The sequence below is a fragment of the Neolamprologus multifasciatus genome, chromosome 13, assembly GCF_963576455.1.
Source record: "Neolamprologus multifasciatus chromosome 13, fNeoMul1.2, whole genome shotgun sequence".
NCBI classification, from domain to species: Eukaryota; Metazoa; Chordata; class Actinopteri; order Cichliformes; family Cichlidae; genus Neolamprologus; species Neolamprologus multifasciatus.
Window position 1 is genome coordinate 33,111,368 of NC_140451.1, and position 14,832 is coordinate 33,126,199.

Below are 14,832 nucleotides of genomic sequence, written 5' to 3' on the forward strand. Positions count from 1 at the left end.
TGTAATAACGGACTGAAACAGAAGATGGCAGCACTGCAAGTACAAGGATGCCAGCTGCCGTTAAACCCCGAAGAAGAAGAAGAAGCTCTGTCCCAGAATTCATAGCGCAGCCCAGCTCAGTTTCCAACAATGGCGGCAGCTAGTTAGTTTTAATATTACTCTTATTATTCTTTCTGGGTCACAAAATAAACGTTTAACATATTTTCAGGCGAGAATGTAGCTGTGTAAACATCAAATATCTGCTCAGTTTATCAAGACACCACATATTTTCAAAAGCGCTCCGACGTTTTCGGAGACGTCTGTTACCCACTAGCTCGATAGCTAGCCGGGGGCTAGGCTAACTAGAGCCGTGAGAACACCGGACTCCCGGTAAATCGTCTTCAAACCCACCGCCGTCTTTTGCTACTCAGGTTAAACATGATATATAAGTCACTTAGATAACTTAAAAATGTTTATTGTTTGGCTTTTTTTCAGTATTTTATTTGTTCCTGAGTAAATCGGTTTGGCTGAGATTAAAGTTATAGTTTTTACACAGCTGAATAAACGTCAAGCAGACAGCTGATTATCAGAAGTGTGAGATGCTCGAGAATTTACTCCGGTGTCCTGTTATATTTTAGATAGCAAGGAGTTTATTAAACTTCACCGAAACAATCTGCAAATTTCATTAAAATTTAATAAACTATCATCTTGTCTTTATTTTTAGTTAGCACATACCTTAAACACTTAAAGCTGTAAGCTAATGATAGTTATATAAGAGCAGATGGATGATGATCTGACTAGTCGACTATCAAAATAATCGTTTGTGGCAGCCCTAATCTGCTCCTTATAAAAAATAAATTCTGAGATTGTTATGAATGAAAAATAAATCAGGAGGAGGTGAACTTGGGCCGACCTCTGTGTCGTGTTGGTTTCTTTTTTCTGCCGCTTGTTTCTCACTGACTCTTCCTATCTGCTCTTCTCTCGTCTGTCCTCCTCCGTCCACTCCATCAATCACCCAATTTCTCTTTCCCTGCCATCACCCTTGCTTCCTCTCATCCTCATCCTCCTCTTCTCCTTCCTCTGACCTGCAGTTTGATCACCTGTCTCATCAGCTCCTGGGTGACCATGAAGAAACCCAGCCAGGTTTACTCGTTTGGGTGAGTCCACCATAATAATCCAGACCGTGTTGTACACCACAGTTATACTTATATACATTTTCTTTGAATAAACATATAAACAGACATCAATAAATTCTGCCTGGTTTAGATCAAACCACCTCCATGTTGAGGTTCCTCTAGCGTCCAGCAGAGGCAGCAGTGAGTCCGTCACCATTGACTCCCATGTTAAACTTTACAGCAGAAATAAACATGTTTACAGGTCGATGCACAAACTGTTCTGGTTTTTATAGATAATTTCACAACAACTGTACGGGGAGAAAAGGTTTTTATAACTTAGCTGTTTAAATTGTATTAAAACCAAAACGTTTCCATTATTATGGGCGTGGCCTCTTTGACTGACAGTAGCCGTAGCTGCTAGCTGTCCTCTGAACGGGACCTCTGGGCCGTGTTTTTACAGTTGGACCAGATATCGTTTGAAGTTGAAGCATAAAAATGGGATTTAACAAAGAATGAATGCACAGTGATTAGCTCCATCTTTATTATACAGTCTATGCTTTGCTGTACTTCTTTTGAAGTGTAATTTTGAGCGAGCACATCCTTTTTAGCGCACGCTGCAGTATTCCTTTGTGTCTTTGCTTTTGGTTTTTGTTGCTAAACGTCGGCCTCTGAAAAGTGAAATTAACAGCGACCTTCCGTGGCCGTGATTCACTCCAGACTGTAGACTCGTTCTCCAGGTCCAGACCTGAGAGTTTTATTTTTAGGCATCCGTTGGTTTATATTTACTGCAGTCGTTACTGACATGAATGTATCAGCATCGCTTCCTTGTTTTTGGTTTGGGCTCCATCTGTGTTTGTTTATGTTCTGTCATTTGTTTGTGCGTCTCTCACGAACACACACACACAGCCAGTTTACTGTCTGTGTGTGTCTGCGAGCTGGCTAAACAGTGCTTTTGCAGCTGACAGGTGATCTCTGACCTTGACGTGTGGGAGACTGGTGATCGTGTGGAAATCTGCTTTTCAGCTTCAGTTGACACCCATAATGCCCAAGTGTGTGTTTGTGTGTCTGCAGTTGTGTGTGTGTCCTAATGGACTTTCAGTACCTAAATGGCCCACAGCCCAGTTCAACCAGTGTCTGACTCCTTTAAACCCCACCGGAGCTGAACTGGTCTCTTCAGGAATTAGCCTGATCCATGTTTGTTCTAATTCTTCACCTCAGGCTGCAGTTTAGTTTCATCACAGTAGGCTTATCATGAAAGTTATCTGTTAGAGCAGCTTTGCATGATTCACAGTTCAAAATAATCCATATTTTACTGATTCTGGGCTTTTCTGCAGCCTGTAGGATCATCTAACTGTTTTAATTCCTCCATGAGATCAGCGTTCTTCTGATTGGGCATCCTTCACAAACCAAAGGTTTGATCAGTAGGTGGGCGGAGCTTATGTGCCCAAAATGACCAATTAACTGTAATTACACCCAGAGTATGTTTAGAATATACAAATAAAATAAATTGTATGAAATGATGCTGATAAAGACAATTTACAGTTCATTAAAATTAAGACATGATGCATAAAAACAATGTACAATTTAATAAAGGACATCAAACAAAAATAAACGCTGATGAATAATGAAAAGATCAACATGATCCAGATCTTAACTCAGTGATGATCACCTGATCACAGTGGGACGTTATCATTCAACCATTTAAATTAGCAGTCAAAACTATCCCCATAAGTATTTTTAATCAGAAATATTCTTTTATTCATCCCAGACGTTAAGAACATGACATTAAACACTAAATGCAAACTGTTAGAAATAAAATATCTCAGATACATGAAAAGAATTTCACATAATAACAGTTAAATTCTAAAAGTAACCAAGAGCTTTCATATGCTGCATTAATGTGTGAATATAACACAATAAAGTGGATTTACAGGCTGAATAAATGTTTAGACTCAAATGTTTGAAACAATTATAAACCATGAATAGCGCAGCTGTCATCTGCACTGTGACAGGGCTGTCAGAGCGAAGAGGCAGCTTCTAATTCTGTTTCCCCCAAAACATCGTCGTCATCACCCGACAGCGTGGTGTCGATTCATCAGCACTGAGCGCGTTTCCAGGTTGAGCAGTGATTCAGTCAGCGGCGTGATGGACGGTAATAACGCGTCCTCACTAAACTCTGACTTCATGCACGATCAATATTGATCTTATCTTTAACTAGGAGGAGACGGCAGCTTCACGTGGAGCCTGTGTAGATTAACCACAGGAGGTTGCAGAGCAGTGTGTGACCTTTGACCCCACATCAGTGGGAACTATGTGGGATTTTATTTAGGAGTCATCTGTGAGCGTCCCCACTCTGCAGTCCTGGTGAGACGAGGAACCCATTAACCTGAAGGCGTCGGGAGTTAGCCCGCTGGCGTCGAGTAAAGTCTCTCACAAGACCTTGCCCCCCCCCGCCACACACACGTATTTGTTGTTTTGATTACCAGGCAGGTGCTGCTAATCAACGCACTTGATTAGTCGAGCATCAGTAAGAGTGAGCACATCTGTAAAAGGTTTGGAGCGCTCAGGTGTGCGTTAATGCCACAGTCCTCTCAGGAATGGACGTCCAGCAAAGTCCCCCTGAGGTCAGACCGGGCTGTGCTCCACTGCAGATTCTACAGGCCTCAGTTAGCAGGCTTAAGGTTAAAGGTCATGGCAGGTTTGGAAAGGTTAGCAGCACAGCTTAGGTTTGCAAAGCTGCATCTGAACAAAGAACAAGACGGCTGGAACAGACGAGGCCACAGAGGAGACGTTAATGCACAAAACCAACTCCTCAGACCAGCTGTGAGCACGTGGAGTGGACCATGAACTCCTCAGTATACATGTGTCCCACAGCTACAGCTTGGACCAAACTGAGTCATCAGCAGGACAAAGATCCAATCACAGCAGCTTACTGTTGCTGAAGGCGGTCCTATGAGCTGCTGAATCTTATTGGTCTAAAATCAAAAACAGGAATTGGCACATGTTATAGTTATCTTTAGGAAAAATAAGTATGGAAGAGTTCAGATCCGTCAGTGTTCGCACTTAAACAGGGTTTGTATTTTTCTGAGATTGAAGGACTTTGGACGAATCCAGCCGCTTCATAAGTCTCTGGTTTTTGTCTCTATGGCAACAGTATCTTGACAGCTCATCACCACTGTCGCCACCATTGTGCGAAGGACTGGCGTCGCCCCGTTCCCGTCTCTGTCCTCCTTATCTCGCTGCTCGGAAATAGACATCCCCATTTTTCCCCGGTGACGAGTCCCGCCCACACGATGTGCTGCCACAAACGGAGCGGCGGTGACGACACCGGCTGAGAGGTTCAGAGATTTCTGAACGCGGTCACATCCAGAAATCAAACCTCTAACTGTGCAGCCAAGTTTGTTCTTTAGAGCTGAGACTGAATCCACTCAGCCTCTTAGTCCCGATCTGTTCACCTCACCAAGACCTGCAGGGTCAGGACAGATGACTGCGAGAGGGAGGGGCTAAACAGGCACCGGGAAATCAAAGTGTCTTCTGAGAGAAACTGTACTTCCTGTGAAAGGAAAGAACGTGTGAATGTGTGTGATAAACAGGGTGGATGTGACTCAGAGGTGTATTCATGGTTGTTATTGGTGACAAAAGGGTTTACTCCGGTCTGAATCAGCTGGTGTTGAGCTTTGGTTCCTCACACGTAATGCAGCCGTCAGTATGTTTTACATGAGCTTCCTCCTCTGAGACTGCAGACTCAAACCGAACCATCCATCTATCTTCATTCGCTTTATCCGAGGCCGGGTCGCGGGGGCAGCAGCCTAAGCAAAGAGGCCCAGACCTCCCTCTCCCCAGCCACCTCCTCCAGCTTATCCGGGGGAACACCAAGGCGTTCCCAGGCCAGCCGAGAGATATAATCTCTCCAGCGTGTCCTGGGTCTGCCCCGGGGCCTCCTCCCGGTGGGACATGCCTGGAACACCTCACCCAGGAGGCGCCCAGGGGGTATCCTTGTCAGATGCCCGAACCACCTCAGCTGGCTCCTTTCGATGTGGAGCAGCAGCGGCTCTACTCTGAGCCCCTCCCGGATGGCCGAACTTCTCACCCTATCTCTAAGGGAGAGGCCAGCCACCCTTCGGAGGAAGCTCATTTCTGCCGCTTGTATCCGCGATCTCGTCCTTTCGGTCACTACCCACAGCTCGTGGCCATAGGTGAGGGTAGGGACGTAGATCGACCGGTAAATTGAGAGCTTCGCTTTTACACTCAGCTCCCTCTTCACCACGACGGACCGGTGCAGCGTCCGCATTAATGCAGCTGCAGCCCCAATCCGTCTGTCGATCTCCGGCTCCCTTCTCCCATCACTCGCGAACAAGACCCCGAGATACTTGAACTCCTCCACTTGGGGCAGGAACTCATCCCCGACCCGGAGTGGGCACTCCACCCTTTTCCAGCCGAGAACCATGGCCTCAGATTTGGAGGTGCTGATCCTCATTCCCGCTGCTTCACACTCGGCTGCGAACCGTTCCAGTGCGAGCTGGAGGCCCTCACCCGATGAAGCCAACAGAACCACATCATCTGCAAAGATCAGAGATGAGATCCTGAGGCCACCGAAGTGAAAGCCCTCCACCACTTGGCTGCGCCTAGAAATCCTGTCCATAAAAATTATGAACAGAACCGGTGACAAAGGGCAGCCCTGGCGGAGCCCATCACCCACCGGGAACGAGTCCGACTTATTGCCAGCAATGCGAACCAAACTCTTGCAACGGTTGTATAGGGATCGAATGGATCAAACCGAACCAGTCCTCCTTAAATTTACATCAGTGCATCAGGATGTAAACTTTAACCTGGGAGTCTGAGGGGACTCGGGGTGGGTTTAAAAAATCATTTTTCCGATTCAAAAAGATTTTAGTTTGAATAAAACGATATTCATTCATTAAATTCTGAATCGATTTTTAACTGTAAATATATTTTGCCAGAAACGCCAGAATCTCAGGTTAAAGGTCACAAAACTATTTCAGCACCCGCCAAACAGGTGAAACAGTAAATGAGAGCAGGTACACGGTCACTCGATGGTACAGACATGGACACGCCCCCGGGGCTGAAAGCCGACGTCTCACAGATTCTGAGGCTGCAGGTTTCATCACTCCAGCCAAAGTTCACTGAACCAGCAGCAAAAGAAGATCCAAACTACACGTTCGATAAACATCGTCATGAATTCTTTTACTTTTGCTTCCACCACGATAAAATCACACTTCCTCACAGCGCTCTCTCTCAGCGTGCTCCAGTTTACCATCAAACATCTCAGTTTTCTGCATTATTCTCTTGCTTGTTACGCACGAGTCTACAGTTGTGTTCAGTGCTGTCGGCCGCTGTTTTTTTTTCCTCCAAAAATGACAGTAAAGCCTCATTTCTGTAAACTTTTTAAAGTGATGCAAAATTGCAAAACTCTTCGTTGTGTCTGTAATCAAACCTCTGTAACTTTGCTCTGCTTCACTTCAGCAGCATCAGGTAACATAAAGATGTTGATTCATGGTTTTCTCCAGTTTTTGACCGACTGCAGAATATTTTTAAGGTTCTCTGTTAGAAAAAGCCAGAACAGGAACATGTGCTTCATGTTTTTCTGTTTTATCCTCAGTGACTTTGACACAAAGGCGTCTGCTGTGATGCTCACACCTCTGAAGTCTCGCAGCCTTGTTTTTATACATATATAAAATATGGAGATGTGCTGATAAATGATCAGAATTATAATATTTCTGACCGTTTGAGTCCAAATTGAATTAAATCGAATCGATCATAGAAATCAAAATCGATACCCAGCCCTGATGGAGACTGACTCACTGATGGAGCCTCTGGTGGACACTAGAGGAACTGCAGCTTCATCTCTTCGCCCTGAGGCCAACGCTTGCTTCGTTTTGATTTGACATGCATCTGCAGCTGTGATACATCCTGGTTCAGGTTATTGTAGTGAGATGGATCTAATGTATATTTGAGTGACTATCTGAATATGCTTCAGTAAAGCTGGTGTTAGAGAGTGGAGCGGTTCCTTTGTCTCCCTGTGGAGAGGTTATGTCAGGCTATGTTCCTGTGCATGAGCATTAAAGTGTGAAGCCAAAGCAGGGACGTGTGCCGAGGCTCGGAGACGACAGCTTCATGTTTGAGTCTGGAAGCAATAAACTCCATTCTGTTTTATTCTATATTTGACTATTTTTACTCCATAATTGTCCTTTTTTTGCTCTTAATCTACCGGTTTTTACTTTTTTGTTTTTGACAGAGGCCCATGAAAATAGAAATCGTAATCTCTTTTTCTTGAGGTGTTTCAGGGAAACCTTTAGACCCAGAATCTGAATCAAGCATCCAACCCTGTAGATGCTGAGCAGATCTCCCTCGGACCCCGAAGCTGCTGCAGTGGGAATATTGCTTATAGGTGCTCAAAGCTGCCAGGAACTGACCGTACACCAGCAAAACATCAGCGTTTTTGGATTTTGATGAGTGTGTTGGTGTGTCGTGTATATATATCTGACTGTGTGTGTGTGTGTTCCTCTTGTCTGCAGGTTTGAAAGACTAGAAGTTTTGGCAGTTTTTGCCTCCACTGTTCTCGTCCAGCTGGGAGCTTTGTTCATCCTGAAGGAAAGGTGTGTAGGTCTCTCTAACACACACTTTTAATCCTCCTGTAGGAACATTCAAACGTTTGTGAACCCGTGGTTTGTTCGGGTAAAAGTCTGAACACACACTTCATTCACGTCTAAGTGGAAAAAGTCCTTCTTTCTTTACTCCTATCAGCGTTTTTCAAACAGTGACCTCACAAACTGACAGTTATAGTTCTTGCAAACTGTGATGAGACTGATGTTAACCCTTTAAAGCCGGTCAGAGCAGCACGCTCCGTTTTGCGTAACTATTTTTAAATCCCGGTAGCTCTGCAACTACGTGAGCTAGCACAGTATTTTTTTTTGCATATGAAACCGGAGGAGTTGTACTTCCATCTTATGCCATCAGCTTGTCCTCGGTCACAGTTTCCTTCCACATATAACTTTGCAAAAACTGCATAAAAAGCACTTGCAGCAACAAAAACATAATATTCCAGAAACACGCTTTGCTGAGCCGATCAGCTGTTTGTAACACTTCCTACGTCCATCAGTGCAATCTATTGCATGTCCGCCATGACCTGCCCGAAACCGGAAGTGACGTCATTTTGCGGAAATGTAGTTTTTTACCATCAGGGCCTCATGAGCCTATACTGGTGTTTTTAAAAGTTATGTTTGACTTTATGACTTTCTGTGTGGTTTCTGGGATGCTTAGGACTCATATTGCACTGCTGGAAATAGTTTATTTTGATGCATATGCTGCTTTTTTGCAAATTTGCATTATAATATTTATTTTCGTTTTTCCTGCAGTATATAAAAATTGGTGTATTTCAAAAATAAAACTATGAAGACAGTCAAAATAAATTTCCTGTGGTGGGAAACTATTTTGTGCAACTTTTTTGTTTTTACAGTTTTGAGGGATAAGCCTCTTAAATTTCTCTAACTAGAAATATATGTTAAAAAAACAAAAACGATTTTCAATTTTTTCGTAGTTTATTGCACTTTTTTGCAATTTATGTAATTACTATGCACTTAATGCAGACATATTATTAAAATCTGGGCTATAATGGTTGTATTGATGTATATCAACTTGAAATGCTCCCAAAAATGGCTCCACAGCATGTAAACATATAATATAAGCTCTGGCGGACTTGGTTCTATGGTAGGTCTTAAAGGGTTAAACAACTGGACAAAAATGGGTGTGAAATAGTTTTTCTGCTAAACTCTAAAACACAAACACTTTTTGGCCAAGTGGGTTGCTGTAGTGTGTGTGTGTGTGTGTGTGTGTGTGTGATGTTTTTCAGACTGTGGGAATGTCACTGCCTAGCTGTGTCTGTCAGTGTAACACACACACAATCACACCGTCACACCTTCAGGTGGTCTGTGTGAGGTTGTCCTGCGGTCAGTTCTCAGGGGAGGGAGGGGTTCCTTTCCCTTTCCAGTAAACTGAAACACACACACACACACACACAGGTCTGTTCACACTTTCATCTGCAGACACATGTGTGTTTTGGGAATATTGGCCTCAGCATTTATCAACCTGCATAAATGCATTCATGAACGGAGGGTCGAGGAAAACTGACCACACACACCTAAAATACCACCTACCACGGCCTTTGTGTAAGAGGAAAATGAGATTCACAGAAAGTTCATTTGTATTTATTACTGCGACTCGCTCCACAGGAGAGTCCTGACTGCTCTGCCTTCCATTATAACGTTGAGTTACTTTGCAAACCACGAGTCAGCCTGCAGTGTGTGGATGATGTGCTGCTACGAGGTCTTTAATCGGGCCTGACGTTTAAGGATTTTAAATTCATTTCTCCACAGAGACAGTAATGATGGGGAAATGTGCTCTCTGTCTGCGCTCAGTCAGGACTCTGCAGCTTAGCCTGAGTCTTAGTTTTAATATTGCAAACCTGAATGCTGCATAAAGTGATTTACTCCGAGTAAACTTGAGTAGCTCCATTAATGAAAGCAAAAATCTCATCAGGTTTAAATACGGCCGATCGGTTTGTGGTTCAGTGAGGTTAAAGTCTTCAGTTGCACTGCAGCTGTCAGTGAAACGTCTCAGGTAAATTCAACACGTCAAGTTCACCACGACTCGAGCATGAGCTGGATCATCGGTGTGGCGAGCTTCTAAATCCGACCTAACACACCGAGGGTCACAAGATTTACTGCTGCAGAGTCTGTCTCTCTGTGCAGACTCATGGAGGTGACATGGATGATTAAAAAAAAGGCTGCACCTCATTTTCAGTGCCTAAATTTAACCACGAAGGTGTTTAGTCCCAGAACCTCAGGGCTGAGAGAGCGCACAGATATTCTGGGATGTTTTTCTTCACGAGTGATGCAAAGGAGGAATGTGAGGTTTGATACAGACGTGTTATCAGACTGAGCTCAGCTTTAGATCTGTCAGTCCACCTACCCTCTGTCTGTGGGTCCCTCTGTCTGTGGGTCCCTCTGTCTGTGGCTCCCTCTGTCTGTGGCTCCCTCTGTCTGTGGCTCCCTCTGTCTGTGGCTCCCTCTGTCCCTGTGTCCCTCTGTCCGTGTGTCCCTCTGTCTGTGGGTTCCTCTGTCTGTGGGTCCCTCTGTCTTTCTGTCCCTCTGTCTGTGGGTTCCTCTGTCTGTGGGTTCCTCTGTCTGTGGGTTCCTCTGTCTGTGGCTCCCTCTGTCTGTGGCTCCCTCTGTCCTTGTGTCCCTCTGTCCTTGTGTCCCTCTGTCTGTGGCTCCCTCTGTCTGTGGGTCCCTCTGTCTGTGGCTCCCTCTGTCCTTGTGTCCCTCTGTCCTTGTGTCCCTCTGTCTGTGGGTTTCTCTGTCTGTGGCTCCCTCTGTCTGTGGCTCCCTCTGTCCTTGTGTCCCTCTGTCTGTGGGTTCCTCTGTCCTTGTGTCCCTCTGTCCTTGTGTCCCTCTGTCTGTGGCTCCCTCTGTCTGTGGCTCCCTCTGTCTGTGGGTTCCTCTGTCTGTGGGTTCCTCTGTCTGTGGGTTCCTCTGTCTGTGGCTCCCTCTGTCTGTGGTTTCCTCTGTCCTTGTGTCCCTCTGTCCTTGTGTCCCTCTGTCTGTGGGTTCCTCTGTCTGTGGCTCCCTCTGTCTGTGGGTTCCTCTGTCTGTGGCTCCCTCTGTCTGTGGCTCCCTCTGTCCTTGTGTCCCTCTGTCCTTGTGTCCCTCTGTCTGTGGCTCCCTCTGTCTGTGGCTCCCTCTGTCCTTGTGTCCCTCTGTCCTTGTGTCCCTCTGTCTGTGGCTCCCTCTGTCTGTGGGTTCCTCTGTCTGTGGCTCCCTCTGTCTGTGGTTTCCTCTGTCCTTGTGTCCCTCTGTCTGTGGGTTTCTCTGTCTGTGGCTCCCTCTGTCATGAACTCTTGGATGACCAGAACCATGAGGCTGCAGATGCAAACAGCAGGAATGAGATTTGTCTTTCGAGGTACGGCGAGGAGCTCAGACCGGAGGAGCTCTGAAGGCAGCGTGGAGTTGCAGCTCCGTCAGGTTGAGGTGGTTTAGGAAAGGAAGTCAGGAAACATGGCTCTCTTTGGAGGATTTCCAGTTACGAGTAGAAACCCAAATGAACAGGTTAAAAGTCGTGACCATTTCATCTGATACACTCATGTTTGGTGACTGTGCACCAGGCCGGGCACTCGAGGGTTAAATCTTCCTGTGTGCTGCTGGTGGACGTTCACGGCTTTGATGCTGCTGTTTAATTTAAAGGTCTGTGATTTTCTTCGTTTCTGCTCCTCCCTGTGAGCGAGGCAGTGCGCACACACACACAAAGATTTGTGTGTGTGTGTGCGTGTGTGTGTGTGTGTGTGTGTGTGCGCGCGTGCGTGCGTGCATGTTGGGGTGGGGGGTCTGTGCACACCATGAAAGGCTCAGTAGGGCAGCAGCACAGGGGGCGGAGCCAGATGAAACCATGTCATGCATGCTTGTGCGTGCATGTGTGTTAATGTATTTCCTGTTTTCTCTCTGTTTGTTCACCCCTTGTCTCCTTTCATTCATTTCATTTGTCTCGATCACTCTGCCTCTAGCTCTCTCTCTCTCACACACACACACACACACACACACACACACACAGTGTAGTCCCACCTGGCCGCTGTTGTTGACGGTGTTTGTTTCTGTTTTGTTAGTGTGGAGCGCTTCATGGAGCAGCCTGAGGTCCATACGTAAGTATTACCCCTGCACCCACACACACACACAGACACACACACAAATTCCCATGTGACATTGTAAAATAAACAGACGCAGCATGATACCCCCGTGTGTGTGTCTGTAAAAGCACACACACAGAGCCTGCCAGCTGTTGTCAGAACAGAACATCCCAAACAAACTGGGTCAGACAGACCCACAAACACGGCGGGATTGGGACTGAGTCGGAGGATGGTGTTTGTCCACAGCAGCACGCTGAACCCTCGCCTCCTTCACTGACCAGTCTGCATACACCAACTAAAGCAGACCAGTAAGATCTGTCCATGCTTCCTCCCTCAGTGGTATCGTTTATGTTTTCCATACCTACCGAGTGTTTTCCTGGTGTCAGTTTTCTGTAGGTTGTTCAGATTTCTTGTCAAGTCTGAAATAAACATCAAGGTAATCAGAGTGGAGATATGAGCGTTGGGAAGGTGGAGGTTTTACTGAACCTTTGAGGCATCGGCGCAGCCAAACATCAAAGTTTAACTCAGTTTGCGTCTGAATGGGAAGTCACTGGTTGATATTTTAGTTTCTCGACAGTAGACTAGTACGAGTGTCTTCAGCACAGACAGCAGAATGATGGATGCGTGTTCTGAAGCTGTGAGCTGAGAAGTCTCGAGCGAGAGGACTTTAGAAAACCTGCGATTCTGTTCAGCGGTGACTGGAAGATGGAGTGAGACGCCGACTCCAGATTGGTCCCAGTGATGCGAGCACTGTACCAAACCATCGCGGTAAAGGGAGCTGAGTCGCTAACGGTCGTGAACTCAGATGGAAGTGGTCAGCCGAGTTTGTCTCCTGGGTATCAGGACGCCAAACCAAAAGGAGACCCCGGGTTAGTCCAGGAAAGCTTGGGGATAACCTGATGCTGCCCAAGCTTCTCGTTACCCCCACGTGACGCAACAATACTTGGTGGAGGTTTCAGGCTGAAGCACCTCGCGCTGATGTCCTTCCTTCATGCAAAGTGATCCTTCGATAACTTTAGTTTAAGTTTCCTGCATCGTTTTGTATCTGGTGGTTGGTATTTCAGGATCCACAGGCAGCCCTCTGATATGTTTACCACTCAGAATAAGTCAATCAGTCGTACCCTTCACTCTGATTGGCGGTTGCCTCCATCGCTTGTCTCAACCTCGCTTTTAGAACCAGCTTACCGATTGTTATTTTTCCAGTCTACAGGTTGTTGATTTTGAGTTTTCTCTCAGTTTCAGCAGGACTGGAAGTCTTTTTCGTCCCACACCTGTCGCCCCCTGGTGGATATTAAACAGAATGCAGGTTTAAGGCAGTATCGGCTTCGTGTTTCAGAAACTGCGGCCCTCTTTTATACTGACTACATGACGACCCAGAGTCAGTGATAGTTATTTTAAAATCTGACCAAAACAATCACGATTATTGATTTCTGCAATATAATTTCTCCTCTCTCGCTCGTCCCCTCTCCGTCTTTGTCCATCTCTCGGTTCTAAAGCAGATTAGCGACGGCTTTTATAAAATAAAACAGCGAGCTTTAAACCTGTCTCTTGTGACGAGATTACCCCCCACTCCGCTCTCTCTCTCTCCTCTCTGACGAGATGTGATTGGACGGCATGAAAGGTGTCCGCCGAGCGAGAGACATCCACACACACTCTCTCTCTCTTTAATCTCCTTTTTAAAGGGAGGAGGAGGTTATCATCCAGTTATTCTGGCTCACCGTCGGGCAGCGTTTCGCCTCCCGCTGATTGTTTGGACCAAATTTCTAGGCTCTTAAATGGATTGTCCCGTGTGATTAGTGTGTGTGTGTGTGTGTGTGTGTGTGTAAATCTGTGCTCACACTACACAGTCACTCGACTTCTTCTGGGGACACAAAGACAAAGCCTTAAAAACATTAACCATTAAATTTTAATCACTCAAACAGCCGTCGAGCTCAAACTCTGTTTGTTTGTTTATTAAGTCTCATTAACACGGTTCACTAAGCATCTATTTACAGGCTCTTATTACAAGGATGTTAATTAAAAACGTTAATCTGTACTTCAGCTGTTTAGCTGACGACGTCTTTTTTTAGATTTCACTTGTTAAATGTTTCAAACCTTAAAATTGTTGGTTTACTTTGACAAACTGTAAAAGTTTTACCTTCATGTGTACAGCGTGTCGTAGAGCAGTGCTTCACCCATTAAAGAGGCGTACATATCCCAGCATCCATGGCTGTAGCTGACCCTGTAAACGTGCGTTTTCAGGGTCACACTTTAGGAGGTACAGGCTTGAGAGCGCGGTCGATGTGGACCCTGATCAGATGATCTGAGGGCCCGATCGCTGGGAAAGGTCTCGGGGAGGCGAGGGTGTGGCCACGTGGGGGTTCAGTCTGTTTGCTCCACTTCACTGTTGTTTAGTAAGTGAAACACTCGAGTTTTCAGTTTTTTAAAGGTTTAAGTTTTTAGTTTTAGATAACTACAATAACCTCGTGCAGCACGCCGTTCATCAGCTCCTGAATCCAACTCTGATCGATGGAAATCCATCCCTGATCAGAGCTCGATGCTCAAAGAGCCGCAGCTAAAAAATACAAAAATCTCAGTGAACGCAAAAAAAGATGGCACACCTGAGGTTGCCAGCACGAATTATTTCATTTAAATGGAAAGAAAAATCAAATATAAGTTGAAGCCATCGTTCCAGCATCTTAATCCACAATCGACCGTCATTCCTTTAACATGTATGTTTAAAATACAAAAAGTGTATCTTAGATTTATTTCATGGACTTTATTCTACTTCTTCATCAGCGACTGCAGTCATAAACCTTTAAAGCAATATTTGTGTTTGGCTCCTTCAATTGAGGCGATCAGAGTCCTTTGATTCAGATCTGTGGTGCCTACATGTGAACCCCGTGTTCCTGTGGGAACATGCAGACCTAACCGTGTCTGGATAACATGTTGAACATGTTCCTCTCTGTCTGCAGCGGGCGTCTGCTGGTCGGGACCTTCGTCGCTCTCTTCTTCAACCTGCTGACTTTACTGTCGGTCAGGAACAAACCATTCACCTACGTC

The 14,832-nt window shown here is 45.6% G+C and overlaps 2 protein-coding genes across 2 annotated transcripts in view; one reads left to right on the forward strand and one right to left on the reverse strand.

The window, feature by feature from the left end:
• slc30a6 (solute carrier family 30 member 6) overlaps positions 1-14,832 on the forward strand; it is a 65,257-nt gene that overhangs the window by 30,984 nt on the left and 19,441 nt on the right. Inside the window, exons 6-9 of the mRNA XM_085182413.1 lie at positions 1,071-1,136; positions 7,631-7,711; positions 11,770-11,805; positions 14,745-14,832. The exon at positions 14,745-14,832 is cut by the window's right edge and continues 7 nt beyond it. Coding sequence (XP_085038539.1) covers positions 1,071-1,136; positions 7,631-7,711; positions 11,770-11,805; positions 14,745-14,832 — 271 coding nt within the window. The remainder of the gene's footprint in view (positions 1-1,070; positions 1,137-7,630; positions 7,712-11,769; positions 11,806-14,744) is intronic.
• Positions 1,973-11,028, reverse strand: LOC146505868 (uncharacterized). Its single transcript, XM_085182422.1, has 2 exons — positions 8,844-11,028; positions 1,973-7,931 (listed from the first exon to the last, which is right to left on the reverse strand). The coding sequence occupies exon 1, from the start codon at positions 11,026-11,028 to the stop codon at positions 9,940-9,942; it is 1,089 nt and encodes a 362-aa protein (XP_085038548.1). The 3' UTR covers positions 1,973-7,931; positions 8,844-9,939.

What these genes read in the sequence shown, in the direction of transcription:
- LOC146505868 (XM_085182422.1), bottom strand. Translation starts at nt 11,028, where the DNA reads ATGGTTCTGGTCATCCAAGAGTTCATGACAGAGGGAGCCACAGACAGA.